General features: G+C 40.9%; 1 protein-coding gene across 2 annotated transcripts; it reads left to right on the top strand.

Moving 5' to 3' along the window:
- Nucleotides 1-3,620: 3,620 nt before the first annotated feature.
- barhl1b (BarH-like homeobox 1b) lies at nt 3,621-10,697 on the top strand. 2 transcript variants are annotated; one of them, XM_029444798.1, is made up of 3 exons: nt 3,621-4,865; nt 7,529-7,745; nt 9,017-10,697. In XM_029444798.1, exons 1-3 carry the CDS (start codon nt 4,415-4,417, stop codon nt 9,306-9,308), a joined length of 960 nt encoding a protein of 319 aa, XP_029300658.1. In that variant the 5' UTR covers nt 3,621-4,414; the 3' UTR covers nt 9,309-10,697. The 2 variants fall into 2 exon arrangements, with proteins under 2 accessions (XP_029300658.1, XP_029300657.1); XM_029444797.1 differs by having other exon boundaries at nt 7,523-7,745.
- Nucleotides 10,698-21,116: the final 10,419 nt, after the last annotated feature.

Raw genomic sequence — 21,116 nt, 5'->3', positions numbered from 1 at the left:
CCCAGGCCCACCTTCCTTCCCTTTTTTCCTCTGCACTCGCTCGACGATCCTCTACCATTCCCCTCTTTCCCTCTCACTCTTGCTCTCCTCCTGAATATCTCCCTCCTCCTTCTTCTTCTACCTCCTCCTTTCCTCTTTCTCTCCAGGAGAAGGGGGTCTGTCTCCGCTGCAAATTACCGACACAAAACGAAGGTGGTGGCGGCGCTGGCGCTGGGAGCTGCCGGTCCAGGGCCCTGTCAGCATTAATGAGACGATGAAGGTTTATTTTGCCCGCATGCATGTGCTAAATTCTTTCTTGTGTGACAGCTGACTGGGAAATGTGAGTGTTAACCTTATAAAAGATTCAGCGGGTTCTCATTATTTTCTGTCAACTCCAGTACCTGATGGCGTTAAGGTGCATCATTTGCATCCCTGACTGGTCCAGGGTGCAGCTCCAGCTCCAGAGCAAGCGCCTTTTTTATTTTTTTCCTCTGCCTTTTTTTAATGCTGTTTGTTTGTTGAGAGGAGTCACCTTTTTACATATAACCGCCTCGAAAGACACGCTTTACTCGATGTTCCAAAACGATAGAGATGCCAAAGTTTATTCAAAGGGGACACACATTTTTACAAAACACATCTAGGTATTATTTAACATACCTGCTCAATTGGGCAAGGAAATAAAACGTAGCACAATGTTTTCGCAATCCCCCCCCCCCCCCCCCCCCATTATTAGTAGTAAAGCTTATGGACTGAATTCCAATAATACAAAGAAAAAAAAGAAAAACTAAATAAAGCACCACATAGATTATTAACACTGAAAGGTCAGAATTGACTATTGTGATGAAACTACACCTGCCAGTTCATCTTGTTTTAGGCTTTATATTATTGATATTTTAGTAAATATGTAATGGCCTGATCAGAATAAAATATTAACCTCAATTATGGTCTTAAATACATGGAATTCAAGTAAGCTCTACAGCTGTCAGCCCAGCTACAGGAACAAACTGTCTACACTTTGGTGAAATGGCCCACAGGTGCCAACTTTGTTTGGGTAAAACTGCGAGTGGAAGGTGTGGGGCTGTTTAATGTGGATCAATAATAAAGTATGATTTAGTCATGTGATGAAATCAGATAACGAGAGAGAGGCAAGAATGCAATTCACCATTCACCACTGTTCCTGTTTCCTGTCTTTAACATGGATCAATGACATCCCCCTGTGTGTGTGTGTGTGTGTGTGTGTGTGTGTGTGTGTGTGTGTGTGTGTGTGTGTGTGTGTGTGTGTGTGTGTGTGTGCGCGTGTGTGTGTGTGTGTGTGTGTGTGTGTGCGTGGGAGAAAGAGTGTATGTGTATTTCATCATCGGGGTAAAAGTTGCACTGGCCCTCAAATTCAGACCACTTCCTCAAAAAAAAGAAAAATCAAGATTTGCTTGACCAGAGGGACACTTCAACAAAACCAACACACACACACACACACACACACACACACACACATTCACAAAGACACACACACACACACACACACACACACACATTCACAAAGACACACACATACACGCACACGCACACGCACACACACACACACACACGCACACGTTATCAGAAACCTATATAGCTACATTTATTGCACAATTATTTGTTTGATTAGGATGTGCCAACTTAATTAAACATTAAACAAGCTAACAAAATGTTTCACACAGCCATCAAACAATCTCTCCAGTTTGACAAGTTGCTGTTTTTCTGTTATACATCATTGTAAATTGAATATTTTAGAATATTTTAGTTTTGGACTGACAGAACAAGCAATATAGCAATATTTCCCTTTGGGTTCAAATAAGATTATTTTTTTGTTCTTCACTTGTCTTACTTTATCGAAATTATTGAAATAAAACAGTATTTCGTAATGAAATTCATCCTTAGTTACAGTCTTAAGTCTAAATTATTATTATATTTTTTGTAATGCTGCAAATGTATTCATTTGATTTTACGTCATTTTGGTTGGTTTTGTCAGTAAACAGAGATTTTACCCATTTAATTTAAATTCACCCACCTTTTTATTGTGATATAAAAACGTGGGTTGAATAAAGAAACTTAAAGCAGTTTGGTTGATATTTCTTTTTTAAACTCAATTCAAATAACTTCGGACTTTTGGGGTCTTTTGAGAAACGAATCAAAATAATTAAAGCGTCTATAAGTTTTGCAGGCAGATGATCACAAAGAGGAAACAGTCAGTTTAATCACCTTATGATTTATTTACAGTGCTGGAGCTGTGGACATGCGGCACAGTGAGGATAAAGAGAAGACGACTGTGAGAGAAAGCATCCAACCACTGCTCCTTTTCATGCACCAGCAGAGGAGAAAGAAAGCGCTAAGTCAGGGTGGGTGTGTGTTGCCTTATATCTGTGTTGTCCCCGCCTCATATGTGACAGCTTGCAGCCGTGATGGGACCCCATGGGAGCGGGGAGCGGATTCACTAACCTGCCGGTGTCTGAGACCGAAGCGCGCCTCCAATCTGGTGGTCACATGGGGTGGAGAAGGAGGGGGAGGCGTGGGGGTGTCAATGATGATGAGGGGGGGTAGTTAGATTATTAGGGGCTGTCGGGGGCGTCGCGCGGGCCAAACTGTTGTGCTAAAAGTGCACACAATGGTATTTTTTACGTATGTTAAAAGGTGAAAAGTGTGCACAATGGAACTTCACGCGCCTTGAAGTTTTGCGTCACGCTGCTGGGACTATTGTGTATAATTACCGGAGACTATTAGATCGTTATTATGCTCCAAATGATCAACGACGAGACATTGTTTAAAACAATTTTAATGTTATTTTTCATCCATTCATTTTCTTATTTGAAAAGCAGCATAAAAATATCCTGACATGACATGGTGTGTCTGCAAATATTGTTTGGGGATTTTGACTGACGGCAAAATAAACATTTTTAATAATGAAAATGTTTTGCAATAATAGAAAAAGAGGCCTCTTACAAAATAAAATAATTTAAACCACCACCTCGCAGGACATAATAATAATTGTTATTATTTTATAATTATATAATAAGAACAACAATGATAATCATTTAATATTTTTTTATTTTGTCAAGTTGGTCTATTCATTTTGCAATATCAAAATATGTGCACCATAACAATTTTACATTTAATAAACCAATAAACAAAGGATAACAATAAAATTAGTGATGACAATAAAAAGTGAAATGTTGAACAAAAACGTATAAAAAGAGCAGCTGTGGAGGTGGGAAACAAATGCAGTCAAAGAAAGGGAGTCGAGAGGAAAAACACCGAGCCGCTCCACATAATAACCCCATTATAAGCCTCATCAATGATATAATGAAAGCAAACAGTGTGAAAATTGCCTGTAAACAGTTGGATCTGAGTCTCCTGATGAATTCAGTGTCTCTTTTATCAAAGTGTGGATGAGCCAGGGAGAGGAGAGGGGAGGATGGGAGAGGCAGGGAGGGAGGATGGGAGGCAGAGTGAGTGGGCGTGTAGGGAGGTCCACTTCCAGCTCCCCTCAGCCAATGAAGGCTTGTCACAGGGGACTCACGTGGACGAAGCGCTCTTAAAACCTAGCTCCTGACTTTTCCTCAAGTTCAATTTTTGGGATTCCCTCCCACCCCTATCACATCTCGTCCTTTTACTTGCCAGTTGTGACTATTTAACCCAGTTTACCTCTCCCTTTTTCGATTCTGCAGCGCGCATCGCGTCGTCCCGCTTCTTCCTCTTCTGCTGCAGCTCTCGGACTCCGCTCTCTCTGCTTCGTGTTTTTGAGGTTTTGTTGCTCTACTTAAAGGAACGCGAACAGTTTTCATCTGTCTTCTGTGTGGCCACATGACGAGCTGCCCTGAACATTTTCCTACTGTCCTCTCTCAGGTCTGACGCGCTTGTACCTGTCCATGGTGCTGAAACGTATTTCTTCCCGAAGACACCGGTGCACTGCTGCTCCCAATAATTCCAGAAATAGTCCTTCTTTCTGCATCTTTTCGTGCCCTGCGGGTGAGATAACTTCGGCAATAACTGGTTCATCTTTCCGGTGAGGCTTCTGAATTCAAAAACAAACGGAGTTGGTCCTAAAGGAAGCAAAAAGAATCGACTGTGACTCTCCCAAAAGAGACTACAGCGGCTGCATCGATTTCAGGAGGACTCATCTTTCTAGACTTGACAAAAAGACAAGAAAATCGGATGCATGGACGATTATTGTAACGTAACTTAGCCTGGAGATATTTGCTCTTAAAAGAACCAGTTGGGAAAATTGGATGAATAGTCTTCATTTGTAGCGTATCCAAAAACATTTTCTTGGTGCGGGGAGGGGGGTTTCTTTCTCTTCTGCTGGATCAACTTAAGACTTAAACAACCCACCCCCTCTCTCCCAAAAATACAACTTGTCCTGAATACCAAATGGTAGTTTGAGGAGGCCTCGATCAATACAATGGAGGCGTCCGCCAACGGGTCCAGTTTTGGCATCGACTCACTGCTGTCCCACAGGCCTAGAAGTCCGGTGTCCAAAGGGGACAGCCTGGTGGGGGAGTGCCGCTCGCCTCTGGAGTTCAGCCCGAGATCAGACGTGGAAAGCGGCTGCTCGTCGCCTCCGTCGCCGAGGAGGGAGTGTGTGGATGAAGTGGCCCAGAGACAGGGTCACGGGGTCGGCCTGCCGCCGCACCTCCAGCACGCGCAGATATCGGCGGGGTCGCAGCAGAGGACCGTAACCTCGTCGTTCCTCATCAGAGATATTCTCGCGGACTGTAAGCCTCTGGCCGCCTGCGCGCCCTACTCCAGCAATGGACAGCCGACTCAGGAGGTGGGGAGGCTGGCCTCGAAGATAGCGGAAGACTTTATGGAGAAAATGCACAGCAACTCTTCGTCAGACAGTGAATATAAAGGTAAGGATAGAAAAGTGTCTGTAGTGAGCTGCTCTGCTCTAGAGATGAGATTGGAGGTGAAACTTTTGGCTCCTGTAGAAAAATATTGCCTCTTTTAAAATGTGATTCTAGTTGTATCTGCTCGTCCTTTTGTTTTTTTATATTTTAGCTTTGTAGGTCTATGCTTGTATGTTGATCAGCTACAGCTTGCCTGGTCTTGGTGCTACTTTATTATGGTTTAAAATGATTTTACTAGGACTAGGACAAACCTACTAAAATAGTAATTCAATAATAAATAAATACAAATAAAATAGACACAGAAAGATGTGGTACACAATTAGTGGTGCAAACTGGAAAAATTGAGTAGGGAATGAAGTTGGAACAACAATACATTTAATTTCAATAAAAACAGCAGCTATTTGAAATATAATGTAATCATTTAGCTGAGCTGATTGAGACAACATTTGAAAACCTAAAGACAAACAACTATAATAAATATAGTTTTAATTACTGCTACTATTAATACTAATATTATAATTCATATTAATAATAATATTAAGCTTGCGTGTATAGGAATACTATTTTCTAACTCGGCTTGAATATTGTATGGGGAAAGGTGGAGAACTAACGTCTTAAAGAATAAACTGACACTATAAGTAGCAGGCCACTGGAAGCCATCCATGAGGAAATATCGAGCCGACCCTCTGCTCCATCACTGTGGTGGAAACATGAGATTTGTTCCTTCACGGTGAAAGAAGTTCATTATCATTACGTTTTTTTACATTTAAAATCAGCCTGTCTGCCTGCGCGGCGCGTTTCAAGCTCGGCATTAGCAGAATATCCAGAAAGCATCTGTTGATGTCAGGGAGGCAAGAACGGGAGAGATGACAGGGTCGCCTCCAGATAAATGCCATCAAGGGCCTCTCTGTTTCCAATCATGTCAGCCATAACAGACATGTCACCTCCATTGACAGTTTAATGAAGCAGTGCCTGTAAAGGAGACGACCGCTGTAGGCTATGAGGGGAAATAGTCAATCTAATTTAATACATCTGAAAAAATATTATTTCATTAGTTTGTGTTTTATTTAGTTTTATTCATTTATAGTCACATGGCAGTGTTCTTCCTAATTCTCTTTTCTTGTAAACGTCATCAATTCTTTCAACAAATTCAGTGTGCGTGCGTGTGTGTGTCCGCGCGCTCACGTGTGTCACAGTGTGGATGGAGATGCTCATCGACGCGCTGATTGATTGAGGAAGCCGCGGGGCCCACAGAGCGCCTGTACGGTGGCTTTGATTTCCTCGAATCCGCCTCCTATAATATTTCAGGGATTTGATGCAATTTGTCCCCGGCGCTAATCAGATTTGTAACCGCGCAAGGCCGCCCGGCTCTTGATTTCCACTCATTTCCACGGTCCTGTGAAGTTTCTCCGGTCGCGGTTGAAAGGCTCGTCCTTCCCTTGTGGCTCAATTAGGCGGATTATTGTGCTTCTTGAGACGATTCAACTATTCAACTACCAAGATCTCTCGCGTCGCTCGCTTCTCTCCCCCCTTTCTCTTTTCTTTTAGAGAATCGACTATAAGGACCGTATATCAATGCTCGCCCTGACATGACACCACGCAGAAAAAGAACAAAGAATACGGATCTGCTGACGGGAAAAATATCAGATTGGAAGTGCGAATATTGGAAGAGCTTTTCATAACAATTTAAGAACAAATCAAATAGCTTCATATCGCCTATAGGCACTGTTTCCAGCGCCGTGATTTCACACTCAACAGTCGCAATTGTCAATTATTCCTAAATGTAGATAAATAGTTATAAAACTGCAGCATGCTAGTAAGAATATATATATATATATATATATATATATATATATATATATATATATATATATATATATATATATATATATATATATATATATCACACATTACAAACAGTTTAACAATAAATGTTGTAAGTATTTTGACCACTTTCTTTAAAATTCGCATCGAATAAATAGTATGTATTTGTTTCAATTGGGGTTCAAACCCATTGATTAAAAAATATTTAAAAAAATAACATTTCCCCCACTATTCATACACTCACGTACAACTTACAACAAACGTACAACAACATTACATTTAAAAACAAATGTAGCACTGTATAAAACCAAATGTCTTATCTCGTCTTTTGAGAGGGAGGATCAATGTTGTTTATCAATAGTCTACTATTATAATAATGTTAAATCTAGTTAATCATTCAACAAACCACCAATTTAATCTTTATTTATAGTAAATATCACTTATGACATGCTGCTCGAAGTGTTTGCCATTTAAAAAAATAGAATTATTTTTCCTCTTGATGTTGTGTCTTGACTGATTGACTAGAGTTTATTACATATTTTACACATTTCAATTGTCTGATGAATTAAATCCCTGATTTAAGTACACAGCTTCAAACTAATAGAAAAGGTACAAGGCCATAAATTAAGTTTTTTATCCATTTTATATTTTAGTTGACACTGAATTTATTGTATGGTGCTTCTGAACAAATGTATTTACGCCTCCGTGTATCGAGTTAGCACTGCCACACAAATATGAGTGTAGTGTTACATTTCACAGTATGAGGCCTTGGCTCTGTTTTCATCTTCTGATATTCTTTTTGCCTTTTTCTTTTCGGTGCTGTTTGTGTCCACCAGTGAAAGAGGAGGGGGACAGGGAGATCTCCAGCAGTAGAGACAGCTCTCAGGTCCGAATGAAGAAGCCCAGGAAGGCCCGGACGGCCTTCACGGACCACCAGCTGGCCCAGCTGGAGCGCAGCTTCGAGCGGCAGAAGTACCTGAGCGTCCAGGACCGTATGGAGCTGGCGGCCTCCCTCAACCTCACCGACACACAGGTCAAGACCTGGTACCAGAACCGAAGGTGAAGACACTGCTGTTGCTACTTAAGAGGAGGGGAGGGATGGGAGGAGGGGGGATAATCTGGTTTCTCAGGGCTGGCTCATGACTGATGGACTCATGGGCGCCATGTTTTCCTTCACCTTAGCATGAGTTCACTTTACTTAAATGCACATGAGCCACTGCCACACACTTCATTTTAATTATTGATTAATATGCAGAGTTTTTTCTCGATTAACTGATTAATCGTTTAGTCCATAACATGTCAGATATTAATGGACAAACCCCAACCACAGTATCACTGAGCAAAAGAAGATGGCTTAAAATAAATTCAGTAAATTATCATAGCAGAACGTAAATACTCACTCACATTGATAAAGTGGAACAGTTTAGCATTTTATCTTTTAACAATTTATAAATTATCATATTAGTTTCTGATGTAATTTTCTATCAATCAACTCGTAGATTAACCGTGCAATTAGTTTAAACTCTTTACTCTAAAATAACATAGGTCTATGTTCGGTAAATTTACAAGGAGCGATTATTGATTGACAGCTCATTAATTGATCAGATTTTTTTTTTTGCGTCACCAAATTGTCTCGAGAACGCCCCCATACACTAGTTGTGTTTCACAATTGTGGCACCCTTGTTCATTTCTATTGTTAGATACAAGAAAACACTACAATATGACATCATGGAGGCGCTTGTTTCCTTCGATCAAAACTAATCCTTTCTATCGGAGGTTGGGACGCCCTGAGTTTATTTCTTCGGTGTTCAGCATCTTCATGCAACAACGTTTTGTAAATAAATAAAACTCCATGCAAGAGAAAGCGAAACCGTCTTCGTCAATGTAAATAACTGTTTTCTGCAGTTTTCGGTTGAGTTGACTTGAGCATTTATTTGTCTACAGCTTTGACTCTCAGGCAGCTAAATGACATAAATAAATATAAAAACAACACTTCGCAGAATGAATAATGCATTGTTGCATGTGTGCATATCAATAATTCAAACAAACCACTATATCTACTCAATTATCTTTATTATGAATTATTCACCTGCATGGCGTGCATGCTGGCTATCTAACAGACATGGGTGTGAATACAAGTGGCAGGTTGGAGATTTTGGTGATTTAAACAGAAACAAAAACAGATGTATTCTGAACTTCTAATTGGACCCCAGGTAAAGAGGTGGGAGTTATTTTGGTGTGTCAGATTCGAAACACACTGACTAATACTACATGTATTTATCGATACACACATGCTAAAGGCTAAAAACTGCGTCTTTTCTCTCTTGTAGGACAAAGTGGAAGAGGCAGACGGCGGTGGGACTCGAGCTCCTGGCGGAAGCTGGAAACTACTCTGCCCTACAGAGGATGTTCCCATCCCCGTACTTCTACCCGCAGAGCCTGGTGTCCAACCTGGACCCCGGAGCGGCCCTCTACCTGTACAGAGGCCCCTCGGCGCCCCCGCCGGGTTTGCAGAGACCTCTGGTCCCGCGGATCCTGTTGCACGGCCTGCAGGGGGGCGGCGAGCCGCCGCCTCTGCCCCCCATGGCCGGCGTGCTTTCTCGGCCTGCTCTGCCGCGGTGAGCCAGCCCCGGCAGATTTTTTTTGTAAGCCGACCTTGGCAACTTTGGACTCATAAGAAGAAATAAAACAAAGACAGAAAAAAAAGAGGTGACGAACAGGAGAAAAATAAAAAAACTGTTCGAGGCCTTTATATGGTGCGAAATAGTCGATTTAGGCGGAACTCTGTGGACGGAGTTTTGTGACTCAAACTGTCTGTGCTGAAGGATTTTTTTCTGTTGTTCTTGGGACATGAGCTTTATTTATAAGTTATTTATTTTTCAATATGAATCAAAGCATTTAAGTTATGTATTTATTTGATCAAAGTTTCAGTATTTTCAGTGTTTTTCCCAACAACAGATACGATTGTTGGTGGCACTTTGACCTACAGTTCAATGTCAATTAGACCCCCCATTGGCATTATTATTATTATTATTATTATTATTATTATTATTATTATTATTATTATTATTATTATTATTATGTGGACGCTTATGAATAGTGGATAAAGCGAAAAGGAGCACCCTTCCATGTATTATGAATATAATATAGAGAATCCAAAGGAACAATTAGTAAATATTTCCTCTTTTTTTTCTTTCTAAATCTGTCACTGATTTTTGTTTACATGTGAAGAACAAGATGAGCAGCAGTCATAAACCTGTAAATAAGAATATTTTGCATTTTATTCGAAAGAGACTGATTTTAAAGACACTTTTTCTTGGTTTGTTTGATCTATTGGTGCGTCTTTTTCAGACCACGGTGATCCAGTTTAACATAATAGGCTAGATTAGCCATCAGAAACTATAAAACAATGAAAAAAACATATCTGTCTGAGAAAGAATGCCTGAACCCACATATAGGCACAAACAAGAGATACGGAAAGAGAATTCTATATAAAGTCTTTTTCTTGTTCTTAGTTGAAGTTTTAGCGGAGTAAAAATGTCAAGTAATTTATAAAAAAAAGCAGTTTTATTCCTGCAGAGGGGGGAAGGGGACGCTATCATCTCAGTAATGTTTTATTTTCTTTCTTTTTTTGATAAACAAAGGGATCGGACTCGGGTCCACGTCCAGGTGCACCTGCCTGTTAATTTGCTCTAGATGTATTTGAACAGACGTTGTGCATTACTTATGTTACTTCAGATGAAGCCGTGATAACCCTTAATTGTTATACTCTCCTTTGGTGAAAATGTATATTGCAGATATCAAAACTTGTGGAGTGGTTCTCGTATATTTCCTGGATCGTTTTTTTAAATTATTTTTATTTTATTTCGTTCCTCTAGCTTTCCCCAAAACTCTCTCCCCATTTCGTGAAGTTCATTTTTTTGTGAAATTCACAGCAACAGTTGGACAGGAAAAGGGGGGATTTGATGTAAAAGAGAATTACTTTTATAAATGTGGAAATAAAAGTCTTTCATTTAACACGTGGCTGCTTGAATGTGTGAAAACGGAAATGCCACGGGGCTCGTCTGTCAGATGGAATCAACACGTGGATGTACGCTACAATAGCTGATCTAAACAGCAGCAACACCTGATAGCTGGATGCAACAAATATCACTGCGACACATGTGATACTATGGTAGCGTACACTCTCTGAAGCTGCAGTCTGTGGCCGTGTCGTGTTGCATTACATTACATTATGTTTAGTTTTATAGCAACTCATTTCAGGATAATCTTCATAGAAATAATCACTTAGGTAATTACATATACAAATACGTTTTGATTAATAACATTTCGACTCAAAAAGCAAAAATATTTGCAATAGAAATTTAGAAAGGTAGATATTGTACCACTCTGGTGCCAGAATAAACGCTTTAATTTGACAGAAGCAAAGGAAAGAAAAAAAAATCCAGTTTTTATATTAAAGCTGAAAAATAAAGTAGGCTATATGTAGAGGCCTGCCTGTTTTTGGGCCTGACTGCCCACCGTTAAAAATGATGTTTTATTATGAAGTGATGTGAATACATGTCAGTGTCAATGAGCAAAGGTTGAGGAGATGGCTGGTGTCGCTTTAATTAAACATCTCCACTTTTCTGGAAGCAGCTCGAAAATAAACACAATTTTAGTGGCTCGCGGGTTTCTATTAGGGGGAAACGTGTTCGAGTGAATTTTAAACATGTCTGTCAAACCACTTTCCCCTCTTCTGTTTGGTTTAGTGTCGTTCATTTAATTTGTTTAATGTAGAGATGAGGGCGTGAAAAAAAGATAAGTTAATAAGAGTGTCACCTGTGGAGCAGGTACTTTAACATCCGTGTTCTTAACCTTTTCAAAAGAAGAGCGTAGATTTGCAGAAATATTTCACAACAAAATTCAATTTGGACAAATGTTATTGTTAATTACTAAAATATTATGTTTGGCCTTTTATAAAAAGTTATAAATGCATGAACACAGATAAATACACAAGAAAGGGGAAAAGTTTGATTGGAAATTAAAGCAAACATTAAACGCGCACACGTAGGCCTAGTACACACACGACTAACCATCCACCCTTTCTCTCTCTCTCTCACACACGCACACACGCACACACTACACACACACACACACACGCTCAAAAGTGCAATCAAAGATCAATTCCAGCTAATGTCTTTAGAGAAGGGCCAACAAAGCAGAAGGGTGTTCTGTCCCCCCCCCCCCCCCCATTCTCTTCTTCACCATTCCCACTTTCTTAAATTAACAGCAGCAACTCCTATTCGTTTTCCATAAACAATGCAGGAGATGAAATATTAATGTTATGTGCGCAATTGTTTAAGTGCCCTAAATGATCCCATTTGGAAATTGATTGTTTCCATCCTTCTTTTCCTTGAGGGTGCTGGATGTGCTCTCCTCTGCCAAACGGCTCCAACAGCTGGTGACCGGGCTGGAGCTGACTGCTGACCGGGGATCAGCGTGGGGACAGCTGGTCAGCGGCTCCACCATCACAACCCCCCTCCCTCCACCATACATATTTCACCCAACAAACCTCACTCTCCCCCTCCAAGTCTACGAGGACCCAAGTTATCCGGGCCGTGGCGCGTTGGGGGTTAAAGGAGTTCAGGCTGACGGACAAGACTTGGCGTGTAGGATGTTAACGATTAGACAAAAGACTTTAATAGGTTTTAATTGAAAGTCGATAATGGCTTTGATAGCCAGCTCCCCCTGCTGTCATCCACGCATGGCACCTGTTATCTGGGGCCTCCACTTAGTGGCTGACCACGCCGTGAAATATCAGACTGACGGCCTGATAACTGGCGCGTTTATGATGCGTAAAATTGCATTAAAAATACAGTGGGCCGAGCAGAGTTTTGACGACTGGGAAAGTGAATAGGGGAAAAAGGAAGGGGGAAAAAATCAAACACCTCCCAACTTGCTAAAAGATCATTATAGTCCCATCATGAGGATCCGTGACCGATTCAGATAACGACGACCCTCTTTATGAAAAGGGGGTTATTCTTGCAAAGTGCACAGCTGATTATATGAGGAAAGCCCCCGTGTGTCTTGTTGGGTGACTCGGAGAGGGTTTTTTCTTTTCTTTGCATGTGAAAGGCTGGTGGTAAATCCCCCGGCTCTTACCGTGGATTGTCCCCGGCTCAGGGTTAATGAAGTGCGGATGGAGTCTCGTTGAGCTCCCGACAGACAAAAAAAAAGAAAAGGCTTAGACCCAGAGGATCAGTGACTCTGCTTAATCCCGTGGACTCCTAATAATGATAATAATTCAAAAGGAAAAAACTAAACAAAAAACAACCTTTTGATGAAATTAAGAGTGAATCAAAGCGTAATTTGCATTGTGCTCGTGGTGTGAAAGCTTTTAGATTTCCTTTCATTCCTTGCAGTGGACCAATGAGGCAAATCTGCAGCTTATTGTTTCAATACACTGGCAGCGTTTTGCTTAAAAAATCCGCGGGGGAAGATGAAAAATAGATCAATTAAAATGTTCAAGAAACGCATGGCCTATTTTGCAGTTTTTCGTAGCCATAAACGAAACGAACTAATTTTACAGTTTCATGCGCATAATCGAAATGTGCCTTTATATGGGCTATTATATCTGCTGTTAGTCAGAGACGAAATTACATCAATTTATTCCCACATGCCTATAGCCTCTATATCCTACATGTATTTAGGGCATTTTGGAATAACCTTTGAAGCCATCATAGCACACAGAAGTGTTTCAAAACAGAGCAAAACCATTTTATTATACACATACCCTCATGTGTAATACTCTGAACAAAAGTGTTTGACTTTGACTTTTTGAAATATGGCAGTCTGTTTTAAATAGGATCCTGATGCTTCATGACAAAAAAGTAAATATAAAGGTACAGTTGGATGCACTTAGAAATGCTATGCGTATGAGTCTATGCAGCAGGCAGGAAAAGTAGGACAATTGGTGTGTACTGACCCAGGCAAGTCATATTCTTTCCAAATATATTTTATTTTTTTTATATAAAAAATTCAAATTAAAAAATGTCACCCAGCTTCATTCACATGACCAACATTTGAAAGGCCCCATAGCTGAAAATAAGGAGGTGAAGAGGCTGGCGTTAAAATGAATGTGACTCAGCATTGAACAGATACATTTCGAGAGATGAAGTACATGATGAAGCATCAGCAAGTGTAAATGGGGGAGAGTGTGCAGCAGCAGCCTCCCGGTTAGAGATCCGCTCCTTGCCTGGAGGTACGGGGGGCCGCGAGGAGGAATGAAAGCCTCGCAGAGTGGAGGGGAGATAACCCCACTAATCATTCCCCCAATATGACGGGGGAGAACTACAAACTTGGGTCAGGAGCGCGAGGATTGACATCCCAATCTCAGCAAATAATGAAAGCTTTCCTTTTGGATCAGAAGGAGGGTTATGGAGGAAGACAGGAGAGGAGAGCGAGAGAAGGGGGGATAGACTCAGGGAAGAAAGAGGTGGGGCTGCTGCTGCTCCACAACCACACACATAGCCTTCACTTGAAACCTCTCCTTCTCTCATTTCTACTGGACTGCAGAGGAGGGTGAATGTCCTAATTGACTGATTGATATTAGCATATGCGACAGCTTCTAGACGACACACTCAGGCACAATTAAAACAGCCAAAAAAAAAATCGCATCAATCAAATTAATTGATGAGAAGTCCCAGCTTTGAGAAAAGTTTTCCAAAAAAAACAATACAGCTGTCTATATACCAATTGTTACTTTTGAGATTATAAGTCAAATTTGTCAAAAACAAACATGACACACTGTTTCAGTTCAGCCTTGTACTCATTGTATTCATTCAGATGGCATAGCCTAGCTAGCTAAGCTAACAATGCTAACATAAGTAGGCAAACTAATTCTGCATTCAAGCAATATTGGCATGTTGGGAAAGAAATGAACACATTGCTACAAGATAGTCAAAGAGGTCACCAAATAAGACTGAATAAGCTTCATTTGTCTTTTTTAAGCTTTACATACTGTATTTGTAGCAAGTGGTTAGTTAACAAAAACCAGTAACAAACAAAAAGTGTAGCTTACTGAAATATTTTTAATTGTTCAGAAATAAACGGGATATTTTCATAATTGTGTGGAATCACTGATCATAGCATATCATTATGGCAGGTAAATGTTTTAACATGTTTGGTATCACCAAATACGACACCTAACATTCAGTACTGTATTGTAATAATGTATTAAACGTTTCATATTTAAGAATATAAACATGTTACTCTACGATTCTCTTTCAACAATGTAGGGCATATCTCCTCAGCGTTTTAACAAAGGGACCAATAACTCTGCCTAAACAAAATACAGTCAAACATTAGCAAAACTGTTATTCAGATAAGGGAATATCAAGTCGAAGAAGTGAAGACTATAAGAATTGAACCAAGTATTCGATGCTGACTTTGGATACATCAATAGGCCAATTTGGTGCTAAAGACACAATCAGTTGATAGCCAAAATGTAGTGAAGTTTGATAGCCTGTACTTAATATGGCACGGTTTACTTTTAATAGTCACCAAGAAAGTCCTGCTGTCACTCTGTGAAGCAACAAACTGGCAATTTGCATTGAGAAGGGAGGCAGTGTTACAAATTGAGAGTATTATGTGGTAAACCATAATATTAGATACATGCAATGGATATAATCCTGATGTGAATTTATAGTAAATATACTGTATATTTCATAATGTGCTATAAAACACAGTGAGAATTTAAGAAGTTAAACTCATTCCTTCATTGACTAACACATTCTTGCCTCCACTTTTCCCAGGGTGTGATGAAAGCTGTGTAGCTTGCAGCAGGGGGTCTGTGTAAACCACATTACTATCAGATGACAGAGATTATTCAATCAATATCTTGTTGTGTTACGGCAGGCTTCGTCCCCCGCTACACTGCGCTCTCAGCAGCCACAGAGGCCAGACGACAAGGCAAAAAAAAAAAAAAAAACACCCCGAGGCTTTGACCCCCACCGGCCAACCAGCCCTGGAAATGCCTCTGGGAGCAGACGACAACCTCGAGCAATGAGTAAATCTCACACTGATCTGTAAGTGTCTTCCAGACAAAGACATTCAAGGAAATGGCAAAGCCGGCCATAAAATAAAATCCCACCACAAACCAGTCATTTTATTTTCAGCTTCTTTCAGAATGAAAATGCAAAGTTATTCATCTGTGGTAGACACAATGTGATAAATTCAGCAAGAGCAAAACAAGAGAAGGACTCCACAGAGTGAAAAATAACCCTTCTGTGTGAAGGCGCAGACGTTTGATGTACAGATATGAGTTGGCTTGACTGCCATCTTGTGATTTATAGTGATGATAAATGCATCTGATAGACGATATAGGAGGCATTTCACAACTGCATCTTAATTGACGTTTTTGTGATTTTCATATTTCTATAAACTAAAAGGTTACATGGGCCCTTAATAAATGGAAATAACAAGTGGTTAGACTATTTAAAAATACATTTTTATCCCATTATACATCCAAGGTCAACAATCTCATAATAAATGTGAGTCTCCAAACCCTGAAAAAACAGATTTTCCTCAAAACTACAGAGTTTTCAACACAGCAGCGATTTACTATTTATAAGTGATCCCTGCATGCAGCTTATAAATGTGGAAGAGTGTCCATGATGTGGTCTCATTTGAAAGGCGGCTAAATTAAAGGGAACAGGCAGTTTCTTGGACACCCCGGTGGACCCTGGGGGTCACTGACCAGGGCCACAGGGAGACCTCTCACCTCATAAACATAAAGGGAGGAGAGGTCCATCAATAAATGATGAGGAGTGGTATCCATGTATTTTTAACGGTGCTTCCTTGTGATGTCTGGCAGCTCTCTCACACTCTGTCTCCTGGTGGAGGCCAGAGAGCAGAGAAGGACCACGCATTTTTGAATTAGGCCCTCCTCCCTCCCTCCCTCTCTGTGTTGGTTGGGGTAAGAAAGGGGAGGGGGCTGAGCTAGGGGACCAGGTGGTCTTTGTAAGAATAAATAAAAAGGTATCGATGGCTAACAGGTTCCTGCTTTGCCAGCAGAGACCTTGCTGTTTGTCAATGTGTATGTGAGACATGAAGCCATAAAAGATGGGCATCATGAAAACATCGTGTGTTGTGATTATGGAACCAAGATGGAGATATTATCAAGTTAGTAGGGATGGGCGATATGATACGTGACATACATCAGACAAAACTTGTGTGAAAAAGAATGAAAAAATAAAGCAGCCAAAACTCACATTCGAAAAGTTGGAACCGGAAAATGTTTGACGTTTTTTATTAACAATAACTTTTACATGATTAGGCAGTTATATAATGGATCAAACCCTTAATCGACTAATTGTTGCAGCAATGAAAATGTTTTGGAATCAGTAAAAGGTTTAGCAAAATGATTACACATCATATCATATCACGACAACACGATACAAATTGAAAGTTATTATCACCGAGCCCTGCATGTCAGAATAGTATGTGTGATGCTTTCATTCATGCAGCTGGTGTATTAAACAAATAATATATTTATATCCAGGATTTAACATGTCAACACGTGTAGTTTTTACAAGCTGCCAAATTCACCCCCCAAAAAACATAAATTGTTGATTTTCTTTTTGCAATTTGGTTATATTGAGCATTCAAGTCTCAACACTGGATAAATTATGGAAAAGTTGCAGAAGTGCCAAGGGAGCAACACTGTGTTTTCTGGCAGGAAGGAAATGATTGATGTTGCTTGTAGCCTACAGGGGAGCGAGCAGGCGCACGACAATCGATTCAATCAGCGATGGCAGACAGGAATAACAACACAGCCTCAGTTTGATTAACACATACAAGATTTCACAGAATTATTGTCATTATCAAAGTACGGTCTGGCATTAGACTACTAATATATCTCCTCCAACACATTCATGTGCTAGTGTCGAGTTCCACCCTATTAACACATCAGTAGATTACTTCAGAGTGTAAACAAATGAACACAATGTCCATTTTCATATCAGTTCACATTAGAATTGTGTCAACTGATGATTTGAGCATCTATCACTGAACTCTTTGATTAGACAAGCAACTAATCAAGTCTGGTCAACGGCAAGTAATTGTTACAGAAAAATGTACTAACTGGCCCATGCAGTAGCAGGCTCTGCATACTGAGCAATGCACAAGACTTTAGCCTGAAGACTCAGGTGCACCAGAGTGAGCTATTGTATAAAACAACAGTTCAACTGTACAGTAACTGTTTTTATCATTAACTAATGCTTTAGTCTACTAAATGCAAGACCATTGTTAAAAATGCTCACCCCAAATTCAAGGGGCATCCAAAAAAAAGTGCTTGTTTTGTCTAATCAAATATCAAAATTGTTAACAGATTAAATCTAATTATTAATCAATCAATCATGAGTTCAGCACAAAATACAACATGCCCTTTCTCTTGAGTTGATTTGGAAGTTAACATAATTATTATTAAGTACAATTTGGAGGTAATTGTACGAGTATTCCATTTTACGCTGCTTTATACTCCAGTACATAGTGGGAAATATTTAACTTTCTACTGCACTGTATTTATCTGATACCTTCAGTTACTTTCCAGATTCAAAGAACAAATCAACTAACACATACAATGTATTATTATAGATTAAACTACACAGTAGTATATAGGTAATAACAATAATAATAATAATAATAATAATAAATTGTATTTATAAAGCGCCTTTCAAAGCTAAAAGCAATCTCAAGGCGCTAACAACGGCAACATTAAAGTGATGAACACAATAATGCATAAATCATTATAATAAAAATTATTCTGAAATGGGACATTCTGCATGACGAGTTTAAATATCAGCTATGTCCATACTTATTCATTTTCCCAAATGCATGCACACACACAAACACTGGCATTTTGTGTCTGTGTGTTTGAGCTTGTTTGCCCACACACAATATTTATGTGTACCTCTGCTCTTGCAAGGTGTCAGGTGTGTTCGTCGAGGGGCCAGAGATGTTGGAGTATCAGTCAAGAGTGGACGAGTTGGGGACTTAAAGGGGGGGCAAAAAGCCCCTAATTGGACAAGTGAGACTGGTGGCAGTGAGGCTGACTGTGGGGAAGACAATCTACCTCAGTGACCACTCCTTGACATGCCATTTGCCTCTGAGGACCCCCAGGGCTGGCCGAGCAGCTGCCCGACAGAGCCATAACTCCAGGCCAAGGCGAGGAACTCGGGCTAACAAGCCGATAACGAAAGACCGTTGGAGTGTGAGAGGGAGAGACAGCAGAGAGCGGTAAAGCAAAAGTAGGAATATACCGAGAAGTCAAGAGGAGACACAGATGTGCCGCGACACTTTCCTGCTTGCAGAAACTTTATTCTCTAACACGCGCAGGAGATCTCACACAGCTGAGAGGATGGCTTTAATCGCAAACGAAGCGGTGTGGTTTCCCTGCCTTGCTCCGGATCCTAATGCTCATTTCCTCATCAGACAAACTGACACCGTTATATTTACATGGAGCAGGAACGACAGAGGAATTTTGAGGCATGTTGCCTGGGAGATCAGAGGCTTGGTTTATAGAATGGAGGCAGCATAAACAAACAACAGTAAAGGCCCCTGGCTCTGCACACACACACACACACACACATAAACACAGACGCCCACAGACACCCACGCCTTTATACACCTGAGTGGAGGAAAACACACTTCTCCCAGGTTTGAAGTTTGTCTGGAGTGGCAAGCCGAATAAAGCGTGTGAAGCGTGATGCCAGGTAGGAGAGAAAACCAGCTTCAAACGATTATCAATACAATTGGCTGTGCCAGGCGCAGCAGTTTAACCTCTTTAGCGCACCGGATGTCTGCTAACTGGATGTGACGCTTTCTGGAAGGCACCTTCTGTGGTGTCGTCTTCACAAAGACTCACAGGGGCCTGATGGGTACTGAGAGTCCCAGTTTAACTTTGCAGCGCCTCGTCCCTTTGACAGTCCCCAAACTCAACCATAATAACACCCCAAGAAAACACAACAAATTCTCCCACTTGCCAGAGAATAATAAAAAAAACACAGGTTGTGATGTGCAGTGGAAATTTGCAAAACAGTAAATAGTGATTCAAGTGCCTCTCACAACAGATGTCTCAAGTTAGCCTGTTTATGGGAATCAACTTTTCCTGACTGCTCTCATAACACTTTTTGCTAAGAATATCAACATCCTCTTACACACAGTAAAGGACAAACACCGTGAGCCATACAAAATAATTCTAACATATTTGTAAACATTGACACAAGTACAAAGATAAACAGGCTCCCTATAAAAATCCACCGCATCAAACATTTTTTCCATTTTTCCATATTTTTCCAGCATGATTTAGAATCTGAAACTCCATCTTGCTCGTCGTTTTTTATATATTATGCAATTACTTCCAGTGTAATTACCCATAAACGCACGGTTTTAGCAGATTTAAAGGCTGAGCCGAACTCACATCTAATCATGTGCCCACTGGTCAAACACCATCATCTGATGGCATTAATGTATGTCTCATATCCTGAGGCGTGAAGAAGATGAAGCAAAATAAATTCAGAATGAGGAAGCTTCCAGTTTTGCCATAAGACGGAGAGCATTAGGGATTGCAGCTGGCATGCAGTCAGGCTGGCTGGGCGCGGCAGCAGCCCCAGCACCCCTTGATCCTGCGTAGAGGCAGGTCTCAGCAGACCTGCGGGTGCCAACACACTGCCATCTAAACCTGGAACCATCAGCCTCCACATGGACACATGAAAACAGGGGGAAAAAAATGCACACACGTCTGCAGTATGTATATGCATGCAGGTACACAAACATGTCCTCCTTCGCTTTGCACACACCCCCACACACACCTCTGACAGGCCGTGCACAGATGTTCCCGTGATAACTATGACAATGTCAACACATACTGCTGCCTAACTCACATTCTAAGTCATAATGAACTAGCCTACATTTCTTCTTCTGGGCTTCTTTCTTGACAATTTGTAGACTGCTTCTGACTCCAGGTTGCATTCTGACCCCGAGGAGGAGGAAGAGGAGAAGAGGGAGAAATGGAAAAGAGGCTCAAACAATAACAGTGGCAGGGTGTATTTATATGGCAAGCTATTCAGGATGGAGAGACGTGTCACTTGGTAGCCGGGCGTGTGACCCTGCGGAGCGGCTGTCCCCTTCAATTAGTCCTGGGAGAAGATTAGCAGCGAGGGGAGGCAGGGGGACAGGTAAAGTAACGGGGGGGGGATGGCTCAGAGAGATAGCGCAGCTAACGGAGTATTAAAGAAAGTGGAGGCTGAGTCATAAGATGCAGCGGAGGGAAAGGTGAGGAGTCAGCGGGGGGTGGGGAAGATAGACGGGCTGATATGAGGACCCAGGCACAGTGTGGTGAGAAACAATGCAGAGAAGTAACTATAGCTCAGCTGCATCATGTTCTGC

The sequence above is a fragment of the Cottoperca gobio genome, chromosome 12 (assembly GCF_900634415.1).
Source record: "Cottoperca gobio chromosome 12, fCotGob3.1, whole genome shotgun sequence".
NCBI classification, from domain to species: Eukaryota; Metazoa; Chordata; class Actinopteri; order Perciformes; family Bovichtidae; genus Cottoperca; species Cottoperca gobio.
The sequence above is the reverse complement of the archived record's forward strand: the minus strand, read 5'-3'. Positions and strand labels throughout refer to the sequence as shown.